At 46.8% G+C, this 26,394-nt stretch overlaps 1 protein-coding gene across 1 annotated transcript in view; it reads left to right on the forward strand.

Annotated features, from left to right (window-relative positions):
- ADAMTSL5 (ADAMTS like 5) overlaps positions 1 to 26,394 on the forward strand; it is a 270,500-nt gene that overhangs the window by 137,012 nt on the left and 107,094 nt on the right. Inside the window, exon 7 of the mRNA XM_069222636.1 lies at positions 24,606 to 24,729. Within this exon, the coding sequence (XP_069078737.1) occupies positions 24,606 to 24,729 (124 nt within the window). The remainder of the gene's footprint in view (positions 1 to 24,605; positions 24,730 to 26,394) is intronic.

A 26,394-nucleotide genomic window follows, 5' to 3' on the forward strand; every position in this document is an offset into this window, starting at 1 on the left:
ACATGTTCCTCACATTTCTGTGGCAGAAAGTGCTGGAATCTGAGAGGAGCCACAAATGTCCTTCCACCCAGCATTCCCCCACGTCTCCCGATAAAAATGATACCTCACTTGTGTGGGTAGGCCTAGCGCCCGCGACAGGAAACACCCCAAAGCGCAACGTGGACACATCACAGAAAACAGACCTGTTTTTAGCAAAGTGCCTACCTGTAGATTTTGGCCTCTAGCTCAGCCGCCACCTAGGGAAACCTACCAAACCTGTGCATTTCTGAAAACTAGAGACCTAGGGGAATCCAAGGAGGGGTGACTGGCGGGGCTCGGACCAGGTTCTGTTACCCAGAATCCTTTGCAAAGCTCAAAAATTGGCTAAAAAAACACATGTTCCTCACATTTCTGTGGCAGAAAGTTCTGGAATCTGGGAGGAGCCACAAATTTCCTTCCACCCAGCGTTCCCCCAAGTCTCCCGATAAAAATGATACCTCACTTGCGTGGGTAGGCCTAGCGCCCGCGACAGGAAACGCCCCAAAGCGCAACGTGGACACCACCAAAATTTTGGAAGAAAACAGAGGTGTTTTTTGCGAAGTGACTACCTGTAGATTTTGGCCTCTAGCTCAGCCGGCACCTAGGGAAACCTACCAAACCTGTACATTTCTGAAAACTAGAGACCTAGGGGAATCCAAGGAGGGGTGACTGGCGGGGCTCGGACCAGGTTCTGTTACCCAGAATCCTTTGCAAAGCTCAAAAATTGGCTAAAAAAACACATGTTCCTCACATTTCTGTGGCAGAAAGTTCTGGAATCCGAGAGGAGCCACAAATTTCCTTCCACCCAGCGTTCCCCCACGTCTCCCGATAAAAATGATACCTCACTTGTGTGGGTAGGCCTAGCGCCCGCGACAGGAAACGCCCCAAAGCGCAACGTGGACACATCACAGAAAAAACAGACCTGTTTTTAGCAAAGTGCCTACCTGTAGATTTTGGCCTCTAGCTCAGCCGCCACCTAGGGAAACCTACCAAACCTGTGCATTTCTGAAAACTAGAGACCTAGGGGAATCCAAGGAGGGGTGACTGGCGGGGCTCGGACCAGGTTCTGTTACCCAGAATCCTTTGCAAAGCTCAAAAATTGGCTAAAAAAACACATGTTCCTCACATTTCTGTGGCAGAAAGTGCTGGAATCTGAGAGGAGCCACAAATGTCCTTCCACCCAGCGTTCCCCCACGTCTCCCGATAAAAATGATACCTCACTTGTGTGGGTAGGCCTAGCGCCCGCGACAGGAAACGCCCCAAAGCGCAACGTGGACACATCACAGAAAACAGACCTGTTTTTAGCAAAGTGCCTACCTGTAGATTTTGGCCTCTAGCTCAGCCGCCACCTAGGGAAACCTACCAAACCTGTGCATTTCTGAAAACTAGAGACCTAGGGGAATCCAAGGAGGGGTGACTGGCGGGGCTCGGACCAGGTTCTGTTACCCAGAATCCTTTGCAAAGCTATAAAATTGGCTAAAAAAACACATGTTCCTCACATTTCTGTGGCAGAAAGTTCTGGAATCTGGGAGGAGCCACAAATTTCCTTCCACCCAGCGTTCCCCCAAGTCTCCCGATAAAAATGATACCTCACTTGCGTGGGTAGGCCTAGCGCCCGCGACAGGAAACGCCCCAAAGCGCAACGTGGACACCACCAAAATTTTGGAAGAAAACAGAGGTGTTTTTTGCGAAGTGACTACCTGTAGATTTTGGCCTCTAGCTCAGCCGGCACCTAGGGAAACCTACCAAACCTGTACATTTCTGAAAACTAGAGACCTAGGGGAATCCAAGGAGAGGTGACTGGCGGGGCTCGGACCAGGTTCTGTTACCCAGAATCCTTTGCAAAGCTCAAAAATTGGCTAAAAAAACACATGTTCCTCACATTTCTGTGGCAGAAAGTTCTGGAATCCGAGAGGAGCCACAAATTTCCTTCCACCAGCGTTCCCCCACGTCTCCCGATAAAAATGATACCTCACTTGTGTGGGTAGGCCTAGCGCCCGCGACAGGAAACGCCCCAAAGCGCAACGTGGACACATCACAGAAAACAGACCTGTTTTTAGCAAAGTGCCTACCTGTAGATTTTGGCCTCTAGCTCAGCCGCCACCTAGGGAAACCTACCAAACCTGTGCATTTCTGAAAACTAGAGACCTAGGGGAATCCAAGGAGGGGTGACTGGCGGGGCTCGGACCAGGTTCTGTTACCCAGAATCCTTTGCAAAGCTCAAAAATTGGCTAAAAAAACACATGTTCCTCACATTTCTGTGGCAGAAAGTTCTGGAATCTGAGAGGAGCCACAAATTTCCTTCCACCCAGCGTTCCCCAACGTCTCCCGATAAAAATGATACCTCACTTGTGTGGGTAGGCCTAGCGCCCGCGACAGGAAACGCCCCAAAGCGCAACGTGGACACATCACAGAAAACAGACCTGTTTTTAGCAAAGTGCCTACCTGTAGATTTTGGCCTCTAGCTCAGCCGCCACCTAGGGAAACCTACCAAACCTGTGCATTTCTGAAAACTAGAGACCTAGGGGAATCCAAGGAGGGGTGACTGGCGGGGCTCGGACCAGGTTCTGTTACCCAGAATCCTTTGCAAAGCTCAAAAATTGGCTAAAAAAACACATGTTCCTCACATTTCTGTGGCAGAAAGTTCTGGAATCTGGGAGGAGCCACAAATTTCCTTCCACCCAGCGTTACCCCAAGTCTCCCGATAAAAATGATACCTCACTTGCGTGGGTAGGCCTAGCGCCCGCGACAGGAAACGCCCCAAAGCGCAACGTGGACACCACCAAAATTTTGGAAGAAAACAGAGGTGTTTTTTGCGAAGTGACTACCTGTAGATTTTGGCCTCTAGCTCAGCCGGCACCTAGGGAAACCTACCAAACCTGTGCATTTCTGAAAACTAGAGACCTAGGGGAATCCAAGGAGGGGTGACTGGCGGGGCTCGGACCAGGTTCTGTTACCCAGAATCCTTTGCAAAGCTCAAAAATTGGCTAAAAAAACACATGTTCCTCACATTTCTGTGGCAGAAAGTTCTGGAATCCGAGAGGAGCCACAAATTTCCTTCCACCCAGCGTTCCCCCACGTCTCCCGATAAAAATGATACCTCACTTGTGTGGGTAGGCCTAGCGCCCGCGACAGGAAACGCCCCAAAGCGCAACGTGGACACATCACAGAAAACAGACCTGTTTTTAGCAAAGTGCCTACCTGTAGATTTTGGCCTCTAGCTCAGCCGCCACCTAGGGAAACCTACCAAACCTGTGCATTTCTGAAAACTAGAGACCTAGGGGAATCCAAGGAGGGGTGACTGGCGGGGCTCGGACCAGGTTCTGTTACCCAGAATCCTTTGCAAAGCTCAAAAATTGGCTAAAAAAACACATGTTCCTCACATTTCTGTGGCAGAAAGTTCTGGAATCTGGGAGGAGCCACAAATTTCCTTCCACCCAGCGTTCCCCCAAGTCTCCCGATAAAAATGATACCTCACTTGCGTGGGTAGGCCTAGCGCCCGCGACAGGAAACGCCCCAAAGCGCAACGTGGACACCACCAAAATTTTGGAAGAAAACAGAGGTGTTTTTTGCGAAGTGACTACCTGTAGATTTTGGCCTCTAGCTCAGCCGGCACCTAGGGAAACCTACCAAACCTGTACATTTCTGAAAACTAGAGACCTAGGGGAATCCAAGGAGGGGTGACTGGCGGGGCTCGGACCAGGTTCTGTTACCCAGAATCCTTTGCAAAGCTCAAAAATTGGCTAAAAAAACACATGTTCCTCACATTTCTGTGGCAGAAAGTTCTGGAATCCGAGAGGAGCCACAAATTTCCTTCCACCCAGCGTTCCCCCACGTCTCCCGATAAAAATGATACCTCACTTGTGTGGGTAGGCCTAGCGCCCGCGACAGGAAATGCCCCAAAGCGCAACATGGACACATCACAGAAAAAAGACCTGTTTTTAGCAAAGTGCCTACCTGTAGATTTTGGCCTCTAGCTCAGCCGCCACCTAGGGAAACCTACCAAACCTGTGCATTTCTGAAAACTAGAGACCTAGGGGAATCCAAGGAGGGGTGACTGGCGGGGCTCGGACCAGGTTCTGTTACCCAGAATCCTTTGCAAAGCTCAAAAATTGGCTAAAAAAACACATGTTCCTCACATTTCTGTGGCAGAAAGTTCTGGAATCTGGGAGGAGCTCAAATTTCCTTCCACCCAGCGTTCCCCCAAGTCTCCCGATAAAAATGATACCTCACTTGCGTGGGTAGGCCTAGCGCCCGCGACAGGAAACGCCCCAAAGCGCAACGTGGACACCACCAAAATTTTGGAAGAAAACAGAGGTGTTTTTTGCGAAGTGACTACCTGTAGATTTTGGCCTCTAGCTCAGCCGGCACCTAGGGAAACCTACCAAACCTGTACATTTCTGAAAACTAGAGACCTAGGGGAATCCAAGGAGGGGTGACTGGCGGGGCTCGGACCAGGTTCTGTTACCCAGAATCCTTTGCAAAGCTCAAAAATTGGCTAAAAAAACACATGTTCCTCACATTTCTGTGGCAGAAAGTTCTGGAATCCGAGAGGAGCCACAAATTTCCTTCCACCCAGCGTTCCCCCACGTCTCCCGATAAAAATGATACCTCACTTGTGTGGGTAGGCCTAGCGCCCGCGACAGGAAACGCCCCAAAGCGCAACGTGGACACATCACAGAAAACAGACCTGTTTTTAGCAAAGTGCCTACCTGTAGATTTTGGCCTCTAGCTCAGCCGCCACCTAGGGAAACCTACCAAACCTGTGCATTTCTGAAAACTAGAGACCTAGGGGAATCCAAGGAGGGGTGACTGGCGGGGCTCGGACCAGGTTCTGTTACCCAGAATCCTTTGCAAAGCTCAAAAATTGGCTAAAAAAACACATGTTCCTCACATTTCTGTGGCAGAAAGTTCTGGAATCTGGGAGGAGCCACAAATTTCCTTCCACCCAGCGTTCCCCCAAGTCTCCCGATAAAAATGATACCTCACTTGCGTGGGTAGGCCTAGCGCCCGCGACAGGAAACGCCCCAAAGCGCAACGTGGACACCACCAAAATTTTGGAAGAAAACAGAGGTGTTTTTTGCGAAGTGACTACCTGTAGATTTTGGCCTCTAGCTCAGCCGGCACCTAGGGAAACCTACCAAACCTGTACATTTCTGAAAACTAGAGACCTAGGGGAATCCAAGGAGGGGTGACTGGCGGGGCTCGGACCAGGTTCTGTTACCCAGAATCCTTTGCAAAACTCAAAAATTGGCTAAAAAAACACATGTTCCTCACATTTCTGTGGCAGAAAGTTCTGGAATCCGAGAGGAGCCACAAATTTCCTTCCACCCAGCGTTCCCCCACGTCTCCCGATAAAAATGATACCTCACTTGTGTGGGTAGGCCTAGCGCCCGCGACAGGAAACGCCCCAAAGCGCAACATGGACACATCACAGAAAAAAGACCTGTTTTTAGCAAAGTGCCTACCTGTAGATTTTGGCCTCTAGCTCAGCCGCCACCTAGGGAAACCTACCAAACCTGTGCATTTCTGAAAACTAGAGACCTAGGGGAATCCAAGGAGGGGTGACTGGCGGGGCTCGGACCAGGTTCTGTTACCCAGAATCCTTTGCAAAGCTCAAAAATTGGCTAAAAAAACACATGTTCCTCACATTTCTGTGGCAGAAAGTTCTGGAATCTGGGAGGAGCCACAAATTTCCTTCCACCCAGCGTTCCCCCAAGTCTCCCGATAAAAATGATACCTCACTTGCGTGGGTAGGCCTAGCGCCCGCGACAGGAAACGCCCCAAAGCGCAACGTGGACACCACCAAAATTTTGGAAGAAAACAGAGGTGTTTTTTGCGAAGTGACTACCTGTAGATTTTGGCCTCTAGCTCAGCCGGCACCTAGGGAAACCTACCAAACCTGTACATTTCTGAAAACTAGAGACCTAGGGGAATCCAAGGAGGGGTGACTGGCGGGGCTCGGACCAGGTTCTGTTACCCAGAATCCTTTGCAAAGCTCAAAAATTGGCTAAAAAAACACATGTTCCTCACATTTCTGTGGCAGAAAGTTCTGGAATCTGAGAGGAGCCACAAATTTCCTTCCACCCAGCGTTCCCCCACGTCTCCCGATAAAAATGATACCTCACTTGTGTGGGTAGGCCTAGCGCCCGCGACAGGAAACGCCCCAAAGCGCAATGTGGACACATCACAGAAAACTGACCTGTTTTTAGCAAAGTGCCTACCTGTAGATTTTGGCCTGTAGCTAAGCCGCCACCTAGGGAAACCTACCAAACCTGTGCATTTCTGAAAACTAGAGACCTAGGGGAATCCAAGATGGGGTGATTTGTGTGGCTCGGACCAGGTTCTGTTACCCAGAATCCTTTGCAAACCTCAAAATTTGGCTAAAAAAACACATGTTCCTCACATTTCTGTGGCAGAAAGTTCTGGAATCTGAGAGGGGCCACAAATTTCCTTCCACCCAGCGTTCCCCCACGTCTCCCGATAAAAATGATACCTCACTTGTGTGGGTAGGCCTAGCGCCCGCGACAGGAAACGCCCCAAAGCGCAGCGTGGACACATCACATTTTTTCATTGAAAACAGTGCCTACCTGTAGTTTTTGGCCTGTAGCTCAGCCAGCACCTAGGGAAACCTACCAAACCTGTGCATTTCTGAAAACTAGAGACCTAGGGGAATCCAAGATGGGGTGACTTGAGGGGCTCTGACCAGGTTCTGTTACCCAGAATCCTTTCCAAACCTCAAATATTGGCTAAAAAAACGCATTTTTCACACATTTCGGTGACAGAAAGTTCTGGAATCTGAGTGGAGCCACAAATTTCCTTCCACCCAGCGTTCCCCCAAGTCTCCCGATAAAAATGATACCTCAGTTGTGTGGGTGGGCCAGGTGCCTCCAACAGAATAAGGCCCAAAACTTGTAGAGATACAGGGGATAGTACTGCGAGTTTATAAGGACATATTCTTTTATACATCTTTAGACTGACTCTGCTTTGGGGACCCACATACGTGAGGTGTCATTTTATTTGGGAGACTGAGGGGAACACTGGGGAGTAGGAATTTTGTGCTGGAGTGGTGATCGTACGAAGAAAAGTCAGGAAAATATGCTTTTTTTAAGCACATTTTGAGGTTTACAGAGGAGTCTGGGTAAGAAAATGTTGGGGAATCCACGCAAGCCACTCCTCCCTAGACTCCTTGGGGTGTCTAGTTTTAAAAAATGTCTGGGTTTGGTAGGTTTCCCTAGATGAAGGCCGCACACAGGACCAAAAACATAGGTGCCCTCTCCCCCCCCAAACACAGGTAGTTTTGTAATATATCGTTTTGATGTGCCCACATACGTCCGTGATGTGCCAAACACTAAAATTTTGAAAAGAAACACACTTAGGTTATGTGAAAAAGACCCCTCACCCACCAACCAAGTTGGTGGCATGCTTCATCATCGGGGTCCCACCTGAGGCACCTAGCGTGTCATAGGTGTGCTGCGACGCCTGATTACAGCGGAGCAGGTTTGGTCATTTTTACCACACATACTGGTTGGATTTGGCACGAGGGTGAGTGATGGTTCAGTGGATCAAATTTTACTAACAAGAGCTTTCACAAAAATGAAAAGCACTGTTAGTAACTGAAAGGCAAAAAACTGAACCAATGACTCACAGCTCGTGAGCTGTAAAGCCGCGACAAGGCACCAACCGCTTTACAGTCCATTCACACAACTTTCATACATGACACACACAAGGCCATTCACACCGCCAGCCACTGGCCCAGCACATTACAACACTCACATCGACAGACAGCGCCACTCAAGGGCCCATCACTTACATACGCCCACATGCCTGATACAACAATCACACCAGCTGATGGGAGTGTGTGGACTGGTGTTTGGCTGGCAGTGTGTTGCAGTAGCCAACATCAAGTCAATATGTACAGTCTCAGCCAAGCCCCACTCCACACACAATGGCATCATATTTTTATTTATTTTTTTAAACAGAGGAACCCCTAACTAAGTAGAAAGAATTACAAAACAACAAACACAAAAGCTCTAACTAACAACATGACAGAAATGCTAACCATGAAACTAAACACATGAAAATACAAAACAGACATGAGTTTACACTCATGGTTGTTCCCAGAAATTCTTCTGGGTGTGGTAATTCTTAAAACAAGCACCGACACACAGCCCAGGCTTTGAAGGACAATCTGGGCAGTACATTCGAGACTCCCTCCGGATACCTCTTCGAAAACACACTCTACATTTCTTAGCTGGAAAGTCTTTTTTGGGTGTGGGAGGAATGTGCTCAGCAAAGTGGCGATCTTTCATTCTAGCCACATCCTCCACCACTGCTTCTCTAGGAACTCTGGCCTGTTCCACCACAATAAGGCTCTCTATCACTGACTCCTGAAATTTCACAAATGTCATCTTTGAGTCTGGAGACCTATCCCTAAACACAATAAAAGCATTGAAGGTTGCTAAGTGGAAGAGGTGAAGTGCTAACTTCTTATACCAAACATAAGACTTACGAATAGCAGTATAAGGTTCCAACCTCTGGTCAACTCTATCTACACCTCCCATGTGCTTATTATAATCTAAAATGCACACAGGTTTGCGCACTTCAGCAACCTGGCCCCAAACAGTCACAGGGGAAGTACTCTCATCATGGATGGTACTTAGCATGTAGACATCCCTCTTGTCTGAAAATTTCAAAGCTAGCAGCTCCTCGTTCCGCAAGGCACAGCACTGTCCCCTCTCAAGTTTTTTACAGACAAGCTCCCTTGGATAGCCTTTCCGGTTAGAACGGATTGTGCCACAAGCAACTGTGTCCACTCTAAACAATTCCTTGAACAACTGCACACCAGTGTAGAAGTTATCTACATACAAATGGTGACCTTTGTTGAACAGTCGTCTACCAAGATCCCACACTATTTTCTCAGTAACTCCAAAAGTGGGAGGACAACCAGGGGGGTCAATATTGGAATCCCTACCAGTGTACACACGGAAACTATACACATATCCTGTCCTACTTTCAGACAGCATATACAATTTAATTCCATATCGTGCCCTTTTGCTAGGAATGTACTGCCTAAAAAACAAACGACCCTTGAAGAGGACCAAAGACTCGTCCACACTTATCTCTTTGCCTGGAACATAGACCTCCGAAAACCGATCTACAAAATGATCAAGGACAGGCCTAATCTTAAAAAGACGGTCAGAATCTGGGTGATCTCGTGGCAAGGCTAATGCATTGTCAACAAAATGCAGCATCCTAAGAAGAAGCAAATACCGATTACGACTCATGGTAGCTGGAAATATAGCTGTTGCCATCAAGGGACTAGTAGACCAATAAGAAGCCAGTGACGGCTTCCTTATCAACCCCATCAAAAAAGTCAAACCCAAAAACTTTTTTAGCTCCTCCAAATTTGTGGGAATCCACTGGGCAGCTCTAGAGTGTGGCCTAAGTCTAGCAGCGTTGTCCCTCAAATGCTGCTCCGCATACAAATTAGTCTGCTCAACAATCTCTTCCAAAAACACATCATCCATGAATAACTCAAAGAAATTGATAGGCATAAAGTTCTCTGTATTGGCGTTACACCCCGGGAGACCAGTAAAGGCAGGCAACTCTGGCTGCTCCATGTTTGGGGCAACCCAGACATCAGGTCTTCTAACGGGAAACCTTTCAGCCCCAGGTTGCTGCACTATTGGCACATCAATGTCCTCCTCTAAAACAGAACCTTCATCTGCACTGAGTGTGGCTTCATCATCAGAAGATTCCCCTCCAACAGAAACGTCACTGCCAGAATCTCTGACTTCCTCCTCTGCCTCAGATGCAGAGTCCGTCTCATAGTCATGATCAGACTGTGACTCAAAAAGCATACCAACCACCTGCTGAGCGGTCATCCTGCGGCTAGCCATGATCTCTCCTGCTAAAATTAACTGGACAAATTCACCACCAACAACCAGCACTGTGTAAGACAAGTAACAAAGTGTAGCTTTGTTAGTAAGAGTTACAAACTCAAAAACTATACCGCTCACTTGCCTGAAAAAGCTTGATTCACCAGCAACTACACAGCAATCACCAATGATATCCCACTAAAAAGAAAGAAAGAAAGGCAAATTAGAAATAAGACAAAACAAATATCATTGTGCACAAACCTAAGGACAATTTCACACACAATCCTGCATTTAGTACACCCCCTACAAACATGTCATTCATGCATGGCAACAATACTCCTTTGGAGTAAATTGTTTTTACTTACCTAAAACATGCAACTGTGCAAACTGCAGGTCAACCACCGCCAAAACCGCAAGGAGCCACAGCAAATAAAGCAAAAGCTTTGAACTAGAACAAAAAGGAGGAAAACATTTTTTATCACAAATGCAAAGACTTCTTCAGTTGACAAACACCCCACCATCAAACATTTTAGAAATTGGTGCCTAAGTGGATTCTGCCATAGGGGCAGATGGGCCTACTAAAAAAATAGGCCTGTCTGCCCCAAGGAAGCCAAAAAATACCTTTAGTACTGTGTCCCCATGGAGAGCGACCCTTGCCAAAGGGGACAGCCCTCAAACAAAAAAAACACACACAACACTATCCCTGGTGCCTAAGTGGCTTCTGCCCCCTTGGGGGCAGGTGGTTCTAGAAAAATAGGCCCATCTGCTCCCAGGGGGGGCAGAAATGGCCAACAGGTCAATGCCCCCCTTGGGGGGGCGCCCGTGCCCAAGGGGACGCCCCCACACAAAAATAAACACATAAAAAAAAATCCCTGGCGTTCTAGTGGTTTCTGCCCCCCTTGGGGGCAGATCAGCCTAAAAATAATAGGCTGATCTGTCTCCAAGGGGTGCAGAAATGGTCTGGGTACATGTGCCCCCAAAGTGGGGGGCGACCCTTGCCCAAGCCCCCCCCCATCCACTAACACACACACACACACACACTATCCCTGGTGTCTACGTGGCTTCTGCCCCCCTTGGGGGCAGGTGGGTCTAGAAAAATAGGCCCATCTGCCCCCAGGGGGGGGCAGAAATGGCCAACAGGTCAATGCCCCCCTTGGGGGGGCGCCCGTGCACAAGGGGACGCCCCCACACAAAAATAAACACATAAAAAAAAATCCCTGCCGTTCTAGTGGTTTCTGCCCCCCTTGGGGGCAGATCAGCCTAAAAATAATAGGCTGATCTGTCTCCAAGGGGTGCAGAAATGGCCTGGGTACATGTGCCCCCAAAGTGGGGGGCGACCCTTGCCCAAGCCCCCCCCCCATCCACTAACACACACACACACACACACTATCCCTGGTGTCTACGTGGCTTCTGCCCCCCTTGGGGGCAGGTGGGTCTAGAAAAATAGGCCCATCTGCCCCCAGGGGGGGCAGAAATGGCCAACAGGTCAATGCCCCCCTTGGGGGGGCGCCCCGTGCCCAAGGGGACGCCCCCCCACAAAAATAAACACATAAAAAAACATCCCTGGCGTTCTAGTGGTTTCTGCCCCCCTTGGGGGCAGATCAGCCTAAAAATAATAGGCTGATCTGTCTCCAAGGGGTGCAGAAATGGCCTGGGTACATGTGCCCCCAAAGTGGGGGGCGACCCTTGCCCAAACCCCCCCCCCATCCACTAACACACACACACACACACACTATCCCTGGTGTCTACGTGGCTTCTGCCCCCCTTGGGGGCAGGTGGGTCTAGAAAAATAGGCCCATCTGCCCCCAGGGGGGGCAGAAATGGCCAACAGGTCAATGCCCCCCTTGGGGGGGCGCCCCGTGCCCAAGGGGACGCCCCCCCACAGAAATAAACACATAAAAAAACATCCCTGGCGTTCTAGTGGTTTCTGCCCCCCTTGGGGGCAGATCAGCCTAAAAATAATAGGCTGATCTGCCCTCAAGGGGGGCAGAAATGGCCCTAAAAGACATGCCCCCCAAAGGGGAGCGACCCTTGCCCAAGGGGGCGCCCCCCCATCCACTACACACACAATCCCTGGTGCCTAAGTGGCTTCTGCCCCCAATGGACCTAAAAAAAATAGGCCGATTTGCCCCCAAGGGGGGTAGAAAAGGCCAACAGTTCTCTGCCCCCTTGGGGGGGGCGCCCCTTGCCCAAGGGGGCACCCCCCCCCACATAAATACACATAAAAATAAAAAACCCTGGTGATCTAGTGTTTTCTGCCCCCCTTGGGGGCAGATCTGGCTAAAAAGTAGCCAATCTGCCCTCAAGGGGGGCAGAAATGGCCCTAAAGGACATGCCCCCCACAGGGGAGCGACCCTTGCCCAAGGGGGCGCCCCCCCATTCACTACACACACAATCCCTGGTGCCTAAGTGGCTTCTGCCCCCCTTGGGGGCAGATGGACCTAAAAAAAATAGCCGATCTGCCCCCAAGTGGGGCAGAAAAGGCCAACAGTTCTCTGCCCCCTTGGGGGGGGTGCCCCTTGCCCAAGGGGGCACCCCCCCCCAACATAAATGCACAGAAAATAAAAATCCCTGGTGATCCAGGGGTTTCTGCCCCCCTTGGGGGCAGATCCGCCTAAAAAGTAGGCCAATCTGCCCCCAAGGGGGGCAGAAATGGCCGTAACAAATTGCCCCCACAAGGGGAGCGACCCTTGCCCAAGGGGCCGCTCCCCGCCAACAAGAAACAGAAAGTACAACAAAAAAAAAAAATCCCTGGTGTCTAGTGGGCATTCCTGCTGCCCGATCGCAATGCGATCGGGCAGCAGGAATGCTCAAAGAGACACCGGGGGAAAGGAAAAGCCTTTCCTTTCCCCCGGTGCCTCTTTAGCCCAAACCCCTCACCCACCGGGAAGAGGAACTCACCTCTTCTCCGTTCGCCGCACAGGAAGCAAATGGCTTCCTGTGCGGCGAAATCCCCATAATGAAGTCAGCGCGCGATCGCGCGCTGACGTCATTATGGGGGGGTGGGGGGGTCGGGGGTGGAAGGGGAAGGGCTTCCCCTTCCATCCCTGACTTTGGGGGGGTGGGGGGAAGCACACAGAGGGAGCGAGAGCGCTCCCTCTGGGCTGTGTGCCGAGGACGTAGTGGTTACGTCCTCGGCACAGCAGCACTGTGCCGCGGGACGTAACCACTACGTCCGCGGCACAGAAGGGGTTAAGCTTTCTCATGACTACAACTTTTGTTTTACAGCTGGGAGAATTTCTGTTTTAAAGGCCTTGTTTGTAATATCATTCCAGTACACCCACTAGCCCTAAAAACTTGGGGCTACGTATATGGTTACACTGCATTACTTTTTCCTGTTTTTTTCATAGGGTTATCCCCTCTATAGGCTAACAATATGGTTACATTACCATGTTTCTTGCAAATTATATTTTTGCTGTGGTGCCCTCTATGCGCTGTTTTGAGCCTTACATCTACTGCAAAAAGTTTATTTCTGATAAAGGTTTATATGATAATTGTATATGTTGTAATGATCTCTAAATATTACAGTTGTGACCATAATTCTAGCTAATTTAACATCCTTATTACACTATGACTGTATGAACACTCTTTCTATGCTTGTGTTACCCTAATAGTGTATTTCTCCTCTGTGGCCATCCTGTGTCTTTTTTGGGTGAATTGTGTTAGCCAGCCAGCAACTCTGATGGTGGGGTGGTGAAAGTGGTATTCTATTTGAATTAGCATGGCAGATTTAAATTAAGATGCTAAATGGCAACATTTTAATTTTTTGTTGGAGATACTGGAAGAGGGTAGATAGAAGTGCTTCAGGTAGATGCAGGGCCACTGGAATTATATGGCAGAAAATGACGAAATTCTAAAGCAGACCAATTTATGTGGCAAGAAAAGTCCAGTTATAAATTTACAATGCCAATAGCTTCAACTCAAGCAAATGCTAGACCTATTGCATTGCAAATGCTTGTTTAAGAATGTTACATGAAACAACACAATATATCTCTGGAAAATGTCTGTAATAGACTCCCACAGATCACCCACATTGAAAATAAATTAAAGGCAAAATGGTATTTAAAAAATGTTGAAGAATTAATCAAGGTCATCAGGGCACGACTCTCTGCAGAACAGAGATGACTGTATCAAGAGGCCCCCTAAAGGGTTGGGCCCCTGGGCAAGCATTCACTTTGCCCATGCCTTAAAACGTCGCTGGGTTAACCAACTACCTTGATTTGGGTATGACTTTTTTCATCTGTGAACTTTTTTTTTTCATCCGTGAAACTTTGCAAAGATCCTGATATTTGCCCTTTGTAATATTAGTAAAGTTTCCTGGATTTCCATTATTCTTTGAAAGATGTTTCTCGTCATAACGAACTTTTTTCATGCTTACAGAAGACAGTCAAGTCAAATAAAATTTGTGGATTGTGATTGAGGTGACTTGCCTATCTGCAATATAATTCTATGCTTGAAAATGTATTAGAATTTGTATCTAGATGGATGGTACAAAGTAAGAAACTTTGCGAAGTTGTAAAGTTTACCTCTGACCTTTGCGAGCATGCCGAAAGACTTGGCATTTAGTCTGCAGCTGTTCGAAATAATTATGCAGATCTGACTCAACAGCATTCTCACTTGCAGGTAATTTTATATCACATGCATATATTAGAAGCATTTTTACCAATGGATGTGGTGAGCTGTCTGTGAACATGCTTTACAGTTTTGATGTAGTAACCCATTTATTTACCTCATCAATTAGTTTTAATAAATGTGATATTGCACGGGCCACAGACAGACACACCATGAGGACTATATTAAAATAAGTAACTGATTTACAGTAATGCCACTATTTTAATAACCGTCTCAAATGTCTCGAAACTACAGCTAAGGATAGGCATATCCAAACCAAATGGGATTCTCATGTTTAGTCCTCCATGCAAAATGAGAAATCCAGGCAGCTGGAAGAATCAATGAATTAAGAGAGACGGCAGTAATCTGACCAAGGAAAGGCCACCTGATCCTGAGCCTTCTTGCTGCTCTAGCAGGTGCCCCCCGAACTCCTGCGCGCTGCGTTATCCAGTTCCATGCTGCCCTGGTGCCATCTGATACTATAGGTTATGCATTTTACAATAAAATGTAAACTAAACTCTGGCTATGGATTATTCTGTCAAAGTTCTCTATTCTCTGTGCCCTTCTGATTCTGCTGGTGCGCCTTCTTGCTCACAATGGCGATAAATCCAATGGGATGCGGAGATCAGGGTCGCATATGTGGCTTAAACTCACATTCTCCAGAACTGTCCCTTTTAAGGGAAGGGCAGCATGAGCTCTCCATTAGCACTGAGTGGAGATCATTACCTCCACCCTTTTTCTGTCTGTATGCTGACCCTTGCACTGGAGATCAAACTAGGGTATTGGACACGTGACCAAGCTGCTGGTAATACTTAAAGTGAGGGAAGTTGTGCCCTCTGTAAGCAAGTATACATAATTAGTAGGTGACATCCCTGAGTAAAACAGCCAAAGACTTGTGAACTATGGATCCCCTAAAATCTGACCAAGCAGGTTTATCAGGGAGCGGATTCCTCGCTACCCTGACCTAATTCCTGATTTGCAAATATTTTGTTCCATTGCTAAGGTGCTTGGTGAGGATTTTGGTAAGCACTACACTCCATACATCTCATTTTGTCTTTGCTGCAATTATGTGTAGCGTGGAGTAACGGGCATAGAGAAGGGCCTTTATACTAAATGACGGTCATTAGCTAGGTCTATGCACCCAACCTCTCAATGCCAAGGTTCTTTGCTGGTAGACCTTTCTTCTGGATTTTTCGCCAGTCTGTTTTCTGAGTTGAGCTAGGACTCGCTTCCCCGGCTTTCTTTGCATGAACAATTCACCTCAGTGCATGTGACCTCACCCATGGTAACAACCATGGTAACACTCAAGATGTCTTTGCTGAATATAAGGCACGTAATGCATAATGCATCTATGAACAATTGCTGGCCTGCTCAGTTTGTGTTTTTTTACACAGCTTCCATCAGATGAAGGGAACACTGAAGGGTTGATGCAGGAGTTTTTTATCGGTCATCACTGAACTTGTTTGCTTATGCCCTTGTCCTCTTGTGTCATTTCTCCTAAAATACCAGGGTGTTCACAGGAGCAAGCCAGCAATCAGTAAAATTACTCTTGTGGGTTCACCAAGCATCTCTGCTTGAGCCAGGGACCCTCTAGTGAAGGGAACATATTTAAGTTACATTAGCCATGGTGGGGACCTCTGAAGCACAATACACACGCTAATTCAATTTCCTGATAGGGATGTAAAGGGGAGTGAGCAGATCTGAAGCACCAGACAAGGGGAATTCTCCAGAGAGCCTTAATTCAGTGTTTTTGAATGTTTTCGTCCCAAATCTTATCCCTCCTTATTATAGCTTTCTTGAGGCCATTTACTCTTGACATCCATTTGAAATGCGTGTCAGATCCTAACCAAATCATAGTAAAAATTCACAATGCTACAATATTTAGAAATGAAAATGTAAGGAAGATATGACTTTAGAATGTATTGCAAACTTGCATCAGTCAACCATTCATGTCGGAAACTGGATGTGCGTGCAGTAGGGATTGGAAATAACCTACAAAAACAGGCTAGTGGGAGATTGTCAACAGGGGCTGGGGAATAAATGAAGGAATGTAGATTTTCTATTATGAATTCCAGTGGGGAGATATTTTTGTAAACAATAAGTAAAACAGTCCTTTTAGCAGATGAGATTCTAACATCGATATTCTGTTACAACGACTTTTGAACTCTCGGAGGCCTTGTAGTGTTGATAAAGGTTGCTTCTTAGGGGATCCAGTTTGTTCAGGTACTGGTAGATTTTGAATATTTCCTTCATCTGATTGAATTAATAAGGCAAAAAGTTTAGTGAATAAAACCTTTTCGGTCTTCTTGGCTTTATGGTATACTCTCCTATATTTCTTGCATTATTTTTTGCCCTCTCAGGACTTTGAATTGTGCCATTTCCATGTCAGGGTCTGGTTGGCACATTTCAGCTCAGCATGTTCCCCGTTAAAGCACATGTTGTAAGATTTTCTGACTACATTGGATTTTCTTCTTTTGACAAAGGGAAGTAGGTGTAGTGCTGATTGTATGTAAATACAACTGCAATTAAAAGCATGCACTTCACAGTTCAGTTGTTAACTCTTTTCACTATCACTCAAAAAGAATATATCTTTGTCATCACAAAGCTTAGAGTGATTCAATAAGTACTGGCTCTCAAGTATCCTTTACATTTGCAGATTACAGTTTATATTTGCAGATTAACTGGTAGCGCATATTTGCATTTCTTTCAGGCAAGCAGGCACCCTGCAAGAACGCTTCTTTAGATGTCTGCCCCTACCTCTGATTCACTAAACAGGAGACTCACTGAATGACAATTCAGCTGAAGCTTTCTAAACTATCTAAATTAACCCTCCCAGGACAATTGTCATTTTCCAAAACCAAGACTTTTTGGATTTGTGGCTGAGGAATGTGCGCCCACCTTCCGATGACTCCACGACCCCCCTGGGGGTCGCGACCCACAGTTTGAAGACCTCTGACTTAAAGCTAAATTAATTCTCATGGGCAAGCGGCACTACCTCAAATTGAACTGTCAATGGCTCAAGGATCTCACTAAGGCCCATATTTATACTTTTTTAAGCAAACCAGCGCCGGCGCTGGTTTGCGTCAAATATTTTACCGCCGGCTAACGCCATTCCTACACGCCATGCAGGCGCCTTATTTAAGGAATGACGTTAGCCAGCGCTGCGGACTGGTCAGAGTAAAAAGAAATGACTCAAACCAGGCAGCGTCGGCATAGGGGAGAATGGGGATTGTGCGTCAGAAAATGGTGCAAGTCAGTTTTGAGGCAAAAATCATGCCTCAAACCGGACTTGCGCCATTTTTTGACGCACAACCCTCATTGAAATGACTCCTGTCTTACCAAAGTCAAGAGTCATGCCCCCTTGCCCAATGGCCATGCCCAGGGGACACAGTGGCATGTAAGGGGGCCCAAATTAGGCCCCCCCATGCCACTTTAAAAAAATTCTAAAAAATACTTACCTGGGATGGGTCCCCCCATCCATGGGTGTCCTCCAGGGGTGGGCGAGGGTGGCAGGGGGTCTCTCTGGGGGCAAGGAAGGGCACATCTAGACTCCTTCCATGGTCAGAGACCATGGAAGTGAGCCCACAGGTCCCTTAATGCCAGTCCTGACCCAGGCGTTAAAAAAAGGCGCACATCAGACTGTGCGCCGCTTTTTAAGGCCCGCCCCCTCCTGTGCATCAAAATGACGCAGGAGTATAAATAAGGCGCACAAGCCTTAAAGTCATTTTTTGGGCGGGAACGCCTACCTTGCATGTCATTAACGCAAGGCAGTTTCCCGCATCCAAAAAATTACGCACACAGAGGAATTTTCACGTCCGCGGGCTCGGGCGTCAAAGTCTAAATATGGTGCATGGTTTGCACCTAATGTGCGTCGAAAATGTTGATGCACATTAGGCGCAAACAGAGTATAAATATGCCCTTTAATCTGCTGGACCATCTCTGCTGCCCCTAAATAAACTTAAACCTTTCCTCCCTCCAAGTGGCTTTTGCCTGGTTATCCAATCAATGGTTAATGTTATACTTTGGTGATTTCTCTTTGAAGGATGAATGAATGTTCGGAAGGTTCTGGAATGCACACATACAAAGTCCTACACAACACGGGATCAGAATATTTGAAAAGCTGCATACACTTTAACCAACCCACCAGACACCTACGCTCTGCCTCACCCTCACTCGCACACATTCCCTGCATCCGCAAAAGCAAAACTGGAGGCCGCTCTTTCTCCTACATTGCAATCAAAACATGGAACAATCTCCCTCAACATATCATAGCCTCCTCCTCATTTCTTGGGTTTCACAAGAATCCGAGGACCTGGCTCTTTGTATGAGCACATTTGGGACCACAAATTTACACACCTGCCTATGTGTCTAGTTATCCTTTCCGGTGATTAGTCTGCTATACAAATCAGTATAACATTATGAGAACAGGGAAACCATAAGGGTCATTTAGATCCTGAAGAAAGCCCCAACACAGAGAGGACCTAGTAGAATGCGGAAACATGTAGACTACATCAATACAATTAAGATGTACAGGGACCTAATAACCCTAATCTACATTTTTGCCTTTCTAAATTTAGATCACATTAAAGAGCTAACCATCTACACTGGGAAGTACTTTAACCTCACACCATGACGCCCAACAATGCTCACATTTAAACAGATTCTCAAAAAGAGCTGAAGGTGAACCCACCTACAACACATTTTATGGGTGAAAGAGCAACCCTAATGATGAAGCATTCTACCTAGTGTGAGTGGGGAATGTGCTTTCTTTTTAAAGGAACACGCATGTAAATAGAACCAAACAAGACCGAAATGAGCCTCTGCTCCAAGGAGCCAAGAGTATTGTATTCCACAATTAAAAATGCAATACTTCTTTTAGTGATATGGATGGATAGAGAGGGTAAACTGTTGGTCTTTGGGCTACCCTTTCACTCACTCATGATTTATTTATGATATATTTTGAATGTGGTGGTTTTGAGTATTATCAGACACACTTTTCAAACCGCTTCAGGATAAAATTGCCACAATTTGGCTTATAATTTGAGACTCAGTTACTGCTTTGACTCCCATGTAATACTCTATGACTTTGTTCATGTCAATATTGATTACAAAGTTATGGCTGATCAGTCTATATAGCACTAGGAATGTAGGTTATCTTCGTCGAACACTCAGGTGCTCATTTTGACTTCGTTGGTCTTTTGCCAAGACCGGCGTTGAAGTGGGCCCCAAAAGACCGCCAATGTTGGCGGTCCGAAGACCAAAGCGTTATGACTCACCAGCGGATTTGCACCCATAAACAGGCAGAAATCCGACACCGTGGGCCTGACCGACGGCGGGTGAGAGGCAGTTCCACCGCCAGCACCCCCACGCCGCAAGGACTCCGCCCTCCATATTACGAAAAGTAATATGGCACGGCGGTCCTTGCATGGCGGTGCGGCATTGGCGGTGGAACCGCTGACACCCACCCCCTCCCAGACTACCACCTCAACGTAGGCCAGACAGGTAGGTGGACCGACCGAAAGTGGGGTGTTAGGTGCATGTGCGTGGTGTGTGAGTGTATGTGTGCGTGCATGTGTGTGTCGGAATGGGTGTGCATGTATATGTGTGGTCGGGTGGGGGTGTTTGTATGCGTGAGGTCAGGTGGGGGTGTGTGTCAGGAAGTGCGTGGGCGAGTAGGGGGGTGTCTGCAAGTGTGTGGATGCCATGCGCATCAGTAGGTAGGCATGTACTGGCTGTGGTCTCAAGGCTACATTGGTTGTGGGGTCCGATTCAGCGGGAGCTCTGACGCCAAGCAGCAATCTTGGTTGCTGGTGTAGTCATGCCCTCTTGCCCAGTTATCTTAATCCTAAAGATGTAACAACATAAAACACTGCAAAATCCTAGTTGACATGCCGGCATTTCAGAATGGACAAATTTCTTGCCAGTGCACAGATAATAATCTGATTTCTTAATTTGCTAAACTAGTTCTTTGATATGTTAAACTTAGGGGCATATTTATACTCCGTCTTCGCCGATTGTGCGTCAAAAATGTTGACGCACAATCAGCGCAAACGTTGCCCCGTATTTAAACTTTCATGCCAGAGCCTGCGGACGACACAATTCCGCCGCATGCGTCATTTTTTGGATGCGGCAACCCACCTTGCGTTAATTATATGCAAGGTAGGCGTTCCCGTCCAAAAAATGGCTTAAACGGACGTGCGTCGTATTTATGCTTTCGGGCAAAAATGACGCACAGCCGGGAGGTAGAGCCAGAAAATGACGCACAGCTCGACTTGCGTCAAAAATTAATGCATGGGTCAGGGCAGGCGTTTAAATGGGGCAAACACACCTGTATTTAATCAGAACACACAGAACAAACAGCAGAGCAGCAGAGCAGCAACAGGGAGCCACGGAGGTGATTCTAATCCAGCGTGCACGTAGACGCAGAGCCCAGCAGCAACAACAGTAGCTACAAGAACACCAGCAGGGACCCCAAAGGCAGCGCAGAAGGTAGGAGAGGATATTCCGCCCCAGAACCACCCTTCAGGGCCTCAGGGAACACAACATCATCCAGAGGTACTGGTTGAACTGGCAACATTGAACCGCAGTTGGCCCCCACTTTGGTGACACCCTGCACCATCCTGACAGAAACCAAGCTGCTTGCCCGTACTTCATATGCTGGCAAGTGGCTCTTTCCAAACAACTGGTGCCCTGGTTGGCGGAATATCACAACCATCATTCTCCGCCTTTTTGCCCAAAGTACTGGATGCCATCATTGGACTGACACCCGCCACATCTGCTTCCCTAACACACTGCAGAAGCAGCAGGAAACAAAACAGGGGTTCTACCTCATCAGTGGCTTCCCACACGTCCTTGGTGCAATCGACTGCACACATGTACACCTTGTGCCACCTGCTGCAACTGAACACCTCTACTGCAACAGGAAGCACACGTATACCTTGCATTCTGTCAGCCTGACTGGCAAATGTCTGTGCGTCACACTAAAGTATCCCTGTGTCTACATATGTACCACACTTGCGTTAGCAAACCTCTCATTCATCAGGGGGTATTGGGCATGGGCTTCTTCAATGCATACACAAATACATTGTATAGCATCATCTGCCTTTTAACTGTACCGTTTGAGTTACATCCTCTTGGAAAAGCAAAATTCATGGCCCATCCCTTGTCTGGGCTGCATTTATGCATGAATGACAAAGTGTGACAGTGTCCCAGGGCCGTAGGAAGGGATTGGTTACTGGGCTTTCAGCACAAACAGCACCCTCTGATAATGTCCATGAATAATACACAACTGTCAGGACCAGGAGTTCCAGAGTTTAACCACCTAGATAATCTGTCACCTATCTTTAAATTGTGAAAGGAACAAGTGTATGAAGGAGTTTATTTTGAGAAACAGGGCAATAATGCTGAACCTAGAAGTCAGAAAATCAGACCTGAGTTCCAGGTATGCCTTATACATTATTCAAAAGATTATTGAATATGATGTGCTCCCCACTTACAACCAGTGCAGTTTGGTTAGTACTTAGGACAGATGATCACACTAATATGTTTTAATGATGATGCTAGCGGATGGTGTGTAGCTAATGCAGAAGGAGTTTGGCAGTCTATAGACCTTTACAGAGGTTTAGCCAGTAGAGGGTAATGAACTCTACAATTAAGTTGTGATATGACTCGGGAAGAAAAGGCAAGAGTTGAAAGTGCCAGAATTTCACTAGTACTCTCTCTTGGACAGTGAAAGATGTATTTCCATTAAGTAACCTTCAAAAGAATATGAGAGGTCAGCAAAGAATGAGGCATTTTGCCCATTGTGTGTGACCAAAGGCAGAGACCATCAGAGAATGGGACTTACAACTTTTTAAAATTCAGCTTCTGTAGTACGCCTGCACCAAAGCACCTTTTGCCATGAGGAGATGGTCAAAATAGGCACTGCATTGCTGCACCAAACTTAATACGCAGGAAGAGTACTGTTTTGACTAAAAACGGCCTACCAGGTTAGAAACCTAATCGGTCAACATCTTTGATCACATCATTATTATATTACTATACTTTGATGTTTTTCACCTTACGTTATCTGGGACTTGAATTGGAATTTACTTCCACCTGAATTTCAATAGTCATGATGACTAGTACATAAGAAGAGCATTCGTCATCCCACTTAACCGCAACGTCTACGCTCTTTAACCAGACTCCCTCCACATCTCCATGACCCAGTGGCTCTTGCTTGTTTATGTTTTTATTACCCTTTATTCACTTGTGTTAGACATTGTGGTCTTTTTGAGTTTCATAGACTTAATAAAGCTGAAACATTTTAGAATTTTTGAAAATATGATAAAAAGACATTGTCCATTTTCTGCATCATTTTATGATGGAGTTAAGTATTTTTACTAGCCAATTAGAGGAGCATCAAATTGGCATGTAAGTTTTTTCATGTTTTCCAATTAAAAACAGCATTTTATAAAGGTACATTGTAAAGACAACTTCAAGTCCTCCTTTATTAGTGCTCTGAATGTGTAATCCTTCATACCACATAAATTGAAATATTTTCCATTGAGCTCACATTATGCAACTTGTTGTCTTCTGTATCTGAAGCCATTTCCCTTTTACTCGTTGTTCCTAATCACAGATTCATTTAGCCCCCGTTAAACTGACCTATGTACTTGGTTTATTTTTGTAAGCTTCAAAGAAATGCCTGAAAAATGCTCATCTTACTATATTGCCTACTGCGTGATGATTCAGTTTCATTAGGGGCAGTCTGGGATCCAGTATCTTACAGCAATTGGTTATAGTTGCTGTCACATCAGTTATGCTGCAGAACTGATATGACAGCAACAATTTTCTAGTGAAAGATGAGGGAACTTTATAAAAAAGAAAGCAGCTGAAGAGAGCAGTGCAAAAATAGTCGGCTGTACTTGTACTTGACCCATCACACTTACATTATCTGCAACACTTTGTCCTTAGTCCAATAACTGTCTACATCAAATGTCCAATGGTTAAGTCAAAGTAAAGTGCCAATACTCGCCTTCACATGATGGTCCAATGGATATCTCCATCTGTAGGCACAATGCCAGTCTCTAACGTATGGCTCAGTAACTGGTGCCAGATAAGGTCCTGCTGTCGATCCTCCTCAAATATTCCAAAGCATTCCCTATGTTATAGTTATGTGGCTCGCCCTAGTCACTGATTAATATCTGTCTTAATTCAATAGTACAATAAATGTCACAAAATAATGGTCCAATGGCCTTGCAGTGGCCCGGGGATCGCCCCATTGAATTGACCAATAAGTGTGCCACCTAATAGTTCAAAGTCCAGTCAATGAGTGTCGCTGTAGCATGAGCTGATGACTCTTTTTACCTAATGATTCAATGATTATCTCCCATTATTGACCCAACCCCTGCTTCTAATTTTCATGGGACTGTATTCCTGTGTGTATACCATGAACATCGCTATCTAATAGTCAGCTCACTTAAAACATATCCATTAATATGTGTGTTAGTTTCTTTAATTTAGAATATTGTGTTCTCACAGTACCTGTTTTGCGTCTTATTATTACTGTTTACTTTGCAGCATCAATGCAAAGTAAATAGTTAAAATGAAGTCGATACAGTATGACAAGGCGTTGTGTTTCTGTTTCTTTTCTTAGAGACATCTTTTATAACTCAGGAAGTGATTAATTTAGAAGCACGGCTAAGGCCTAAAGTTGTTCTAAAGGTCATTTTCAGATCCATGTGTTTTCCTATCTGCGGTTAATTTTTTGTGCTTTTAAAATGGTGGTGGTGAAAACATTTTGTCAAAGAAGCACATATGGAATCAGCCACTTTGGCACATTCTAGTTAGTTCAAAGGATAGGTTTGGTACTAGCCTTCTGCCCTCACAGAAGGATTAGTTTTTGAGCATGCCACTCTAGTACTTGGGTATAGTTTCACAACTGTAGACAATACCCCAAATGAGCTGTTGCCAAATGGTCGATGATACTTCTTAGCAACTTTGTACTTTTTCTCCTTAATGTAACCCTCTAGTTAGAACATGGCTCTTAATGCAAATAGATTTTATGTCAATATCAGAATTATAATTTGTTTCTCTCTCTTCTTCCTTTGGTAGCAAATTGGCTGTGACCTCATCCTGGGCTCTGAGATGAAGAATGATATTTGTGGAGTCTGTGGGGGCAAGAATGCTACCTGCAGACACTACCACAATGTTTACACCACCGTGTACCCCACTTCTGGTAACTGCCTCCCTCATTCTCCACTACACCATCGAGCGCACTGCTTCTGGTAACTGCCTCCCTCGTTCATCCCTGTACAACACTCAACACCCAACTTGTGATCTCAGCTCCCTTCCTCATCCTGGTATTGCAGTGGGCTCCCTTCCTCTCTTAACTGCTTCCCTCGCTCATCCATGTACAACACCGACCCTGATGTCTGCCTCCCACCCCATCATTGTGCAACACTAATCCTTTAGTAAATGCCCCACCTCAGCTCTCTACAGCCCTGAGCATCCTACTTCTGGTACCTGCCTCCCTTCCTCTCTCGTTCCTGTGAGCAACCTGAGTATGTCATGGCCTCCCGCGGTCACATACCATGGACTTGTCTATGTGCTGTTTATGTTTCGCTTACCCCTCTTCACAAAATCAGCTTCTTTGTGCAGTGCCTCAGATAATTTACTCTGGTTTGTATCCCCCACCCTGGCTGCACCGCCTCCACCTTTGTGCACAGGATGTCTGCTCCAAATGCTAGGCCGCGCATGTCCTTTCATGTCAATAATAAATCACTGCAGGACACAGGGCAGCCTGCCTCGTGTAGCTACTTCCCTTCTTTATCTCAGAGCAACTCTGAGCGCCTGATTTCTGATATTCTGATATCTGCCCCCCAGCAACACTAAAAACGAATGAGCACCCACCTCTTATATTTGCTTTCGTTTCTCATCCCTGTAATATGCGGAGCACCCGGCCTCTGGTAACTTCCTGTCTTTGTCATCACTGAGCAACTTTGAAGACTGAGTCTAATACCTGCCTCCTTCCGAATTCTTGTGATACAGTGAGTAGCTTGCCTCTAGGCACAGTCTGCCTCCTACATGCCCTAACAGTGCTGGGCACCCTGCCTCTGGTGACTGCCTCCCTCACTCATCCCTGTACAACACTGAGCACCTGCCACTGGTGACTGCCTCCCTCACTCATCCCTGTACAACACTGAGCACCTGCCACTGGTGACTGCCTCCCTCACTCATCCCTGTACAACACTGAGCACCTGCCTCTGGAGACAGCCTCCCTCACTCATCCCTGTACAACACTGAGCACCTGCCTCTGGTGACTGCCTCCCTTACTCATCCCTGTAGAGCACTGAGCACCCTGCCTCTGGTGACTGCCTCCCTCACTCATCCCTGTACAGCACTGAGCACCCTGCCTCTGGTGACTGCCTCCCTCACTCATCCCTGTACAACACTGAGCACCTGCCTCTGGTGACTGCCTCCCTCACTCATCCCTGTAGAGCACTGAGCACCCTGCCTCTGGTGACTGCCTCCCTCACTCATCCCTGTACAGCACTGAGCACCCAGCTCCTAGTGCTTCATTCGAGCTGGTGGATGCAGGCGAGGCGCACCAGCACTCATTTTTCGATACCAATATTTATTTTTCCTCATCACTTGTTGACTCAGAGCAATAGAGTGAACAACAGAAAAGCGGGAAAAAGGAGGAAGAGGAGGATGGAAAACAGAGAAAGAATGAAAGGAGGGAGCAAACCAGTGCTTAGTTTGTAAATAAAAACGCACCAGTGCCCTAAGCTCTCTTTTGAAACACAGGCCTGCTGCATTTAAATGTGTGAGTCATTTTGGGCCTCTTTAATCCATTTACAGCCACTCCCTGGCCTTTCAGCTCACTCTTGCAGATTTCTGC

Source organism: Pleurodeles waltl, chromosome 3_1 (genome assembly GCF_031143425.1).
Source record: "Pleurodeles waltl isolate 20211129_DDA chromosome 3_1, aPleWal1.hap1.20221129, whole genome shotgun sequence".
Classification (NCBI taxonomy): Eukaryota; Metazoa; Chordata; class Amphibia; order Caudata; family Salamandridae; genus Pleurodeles; species Pleurodeles waltl.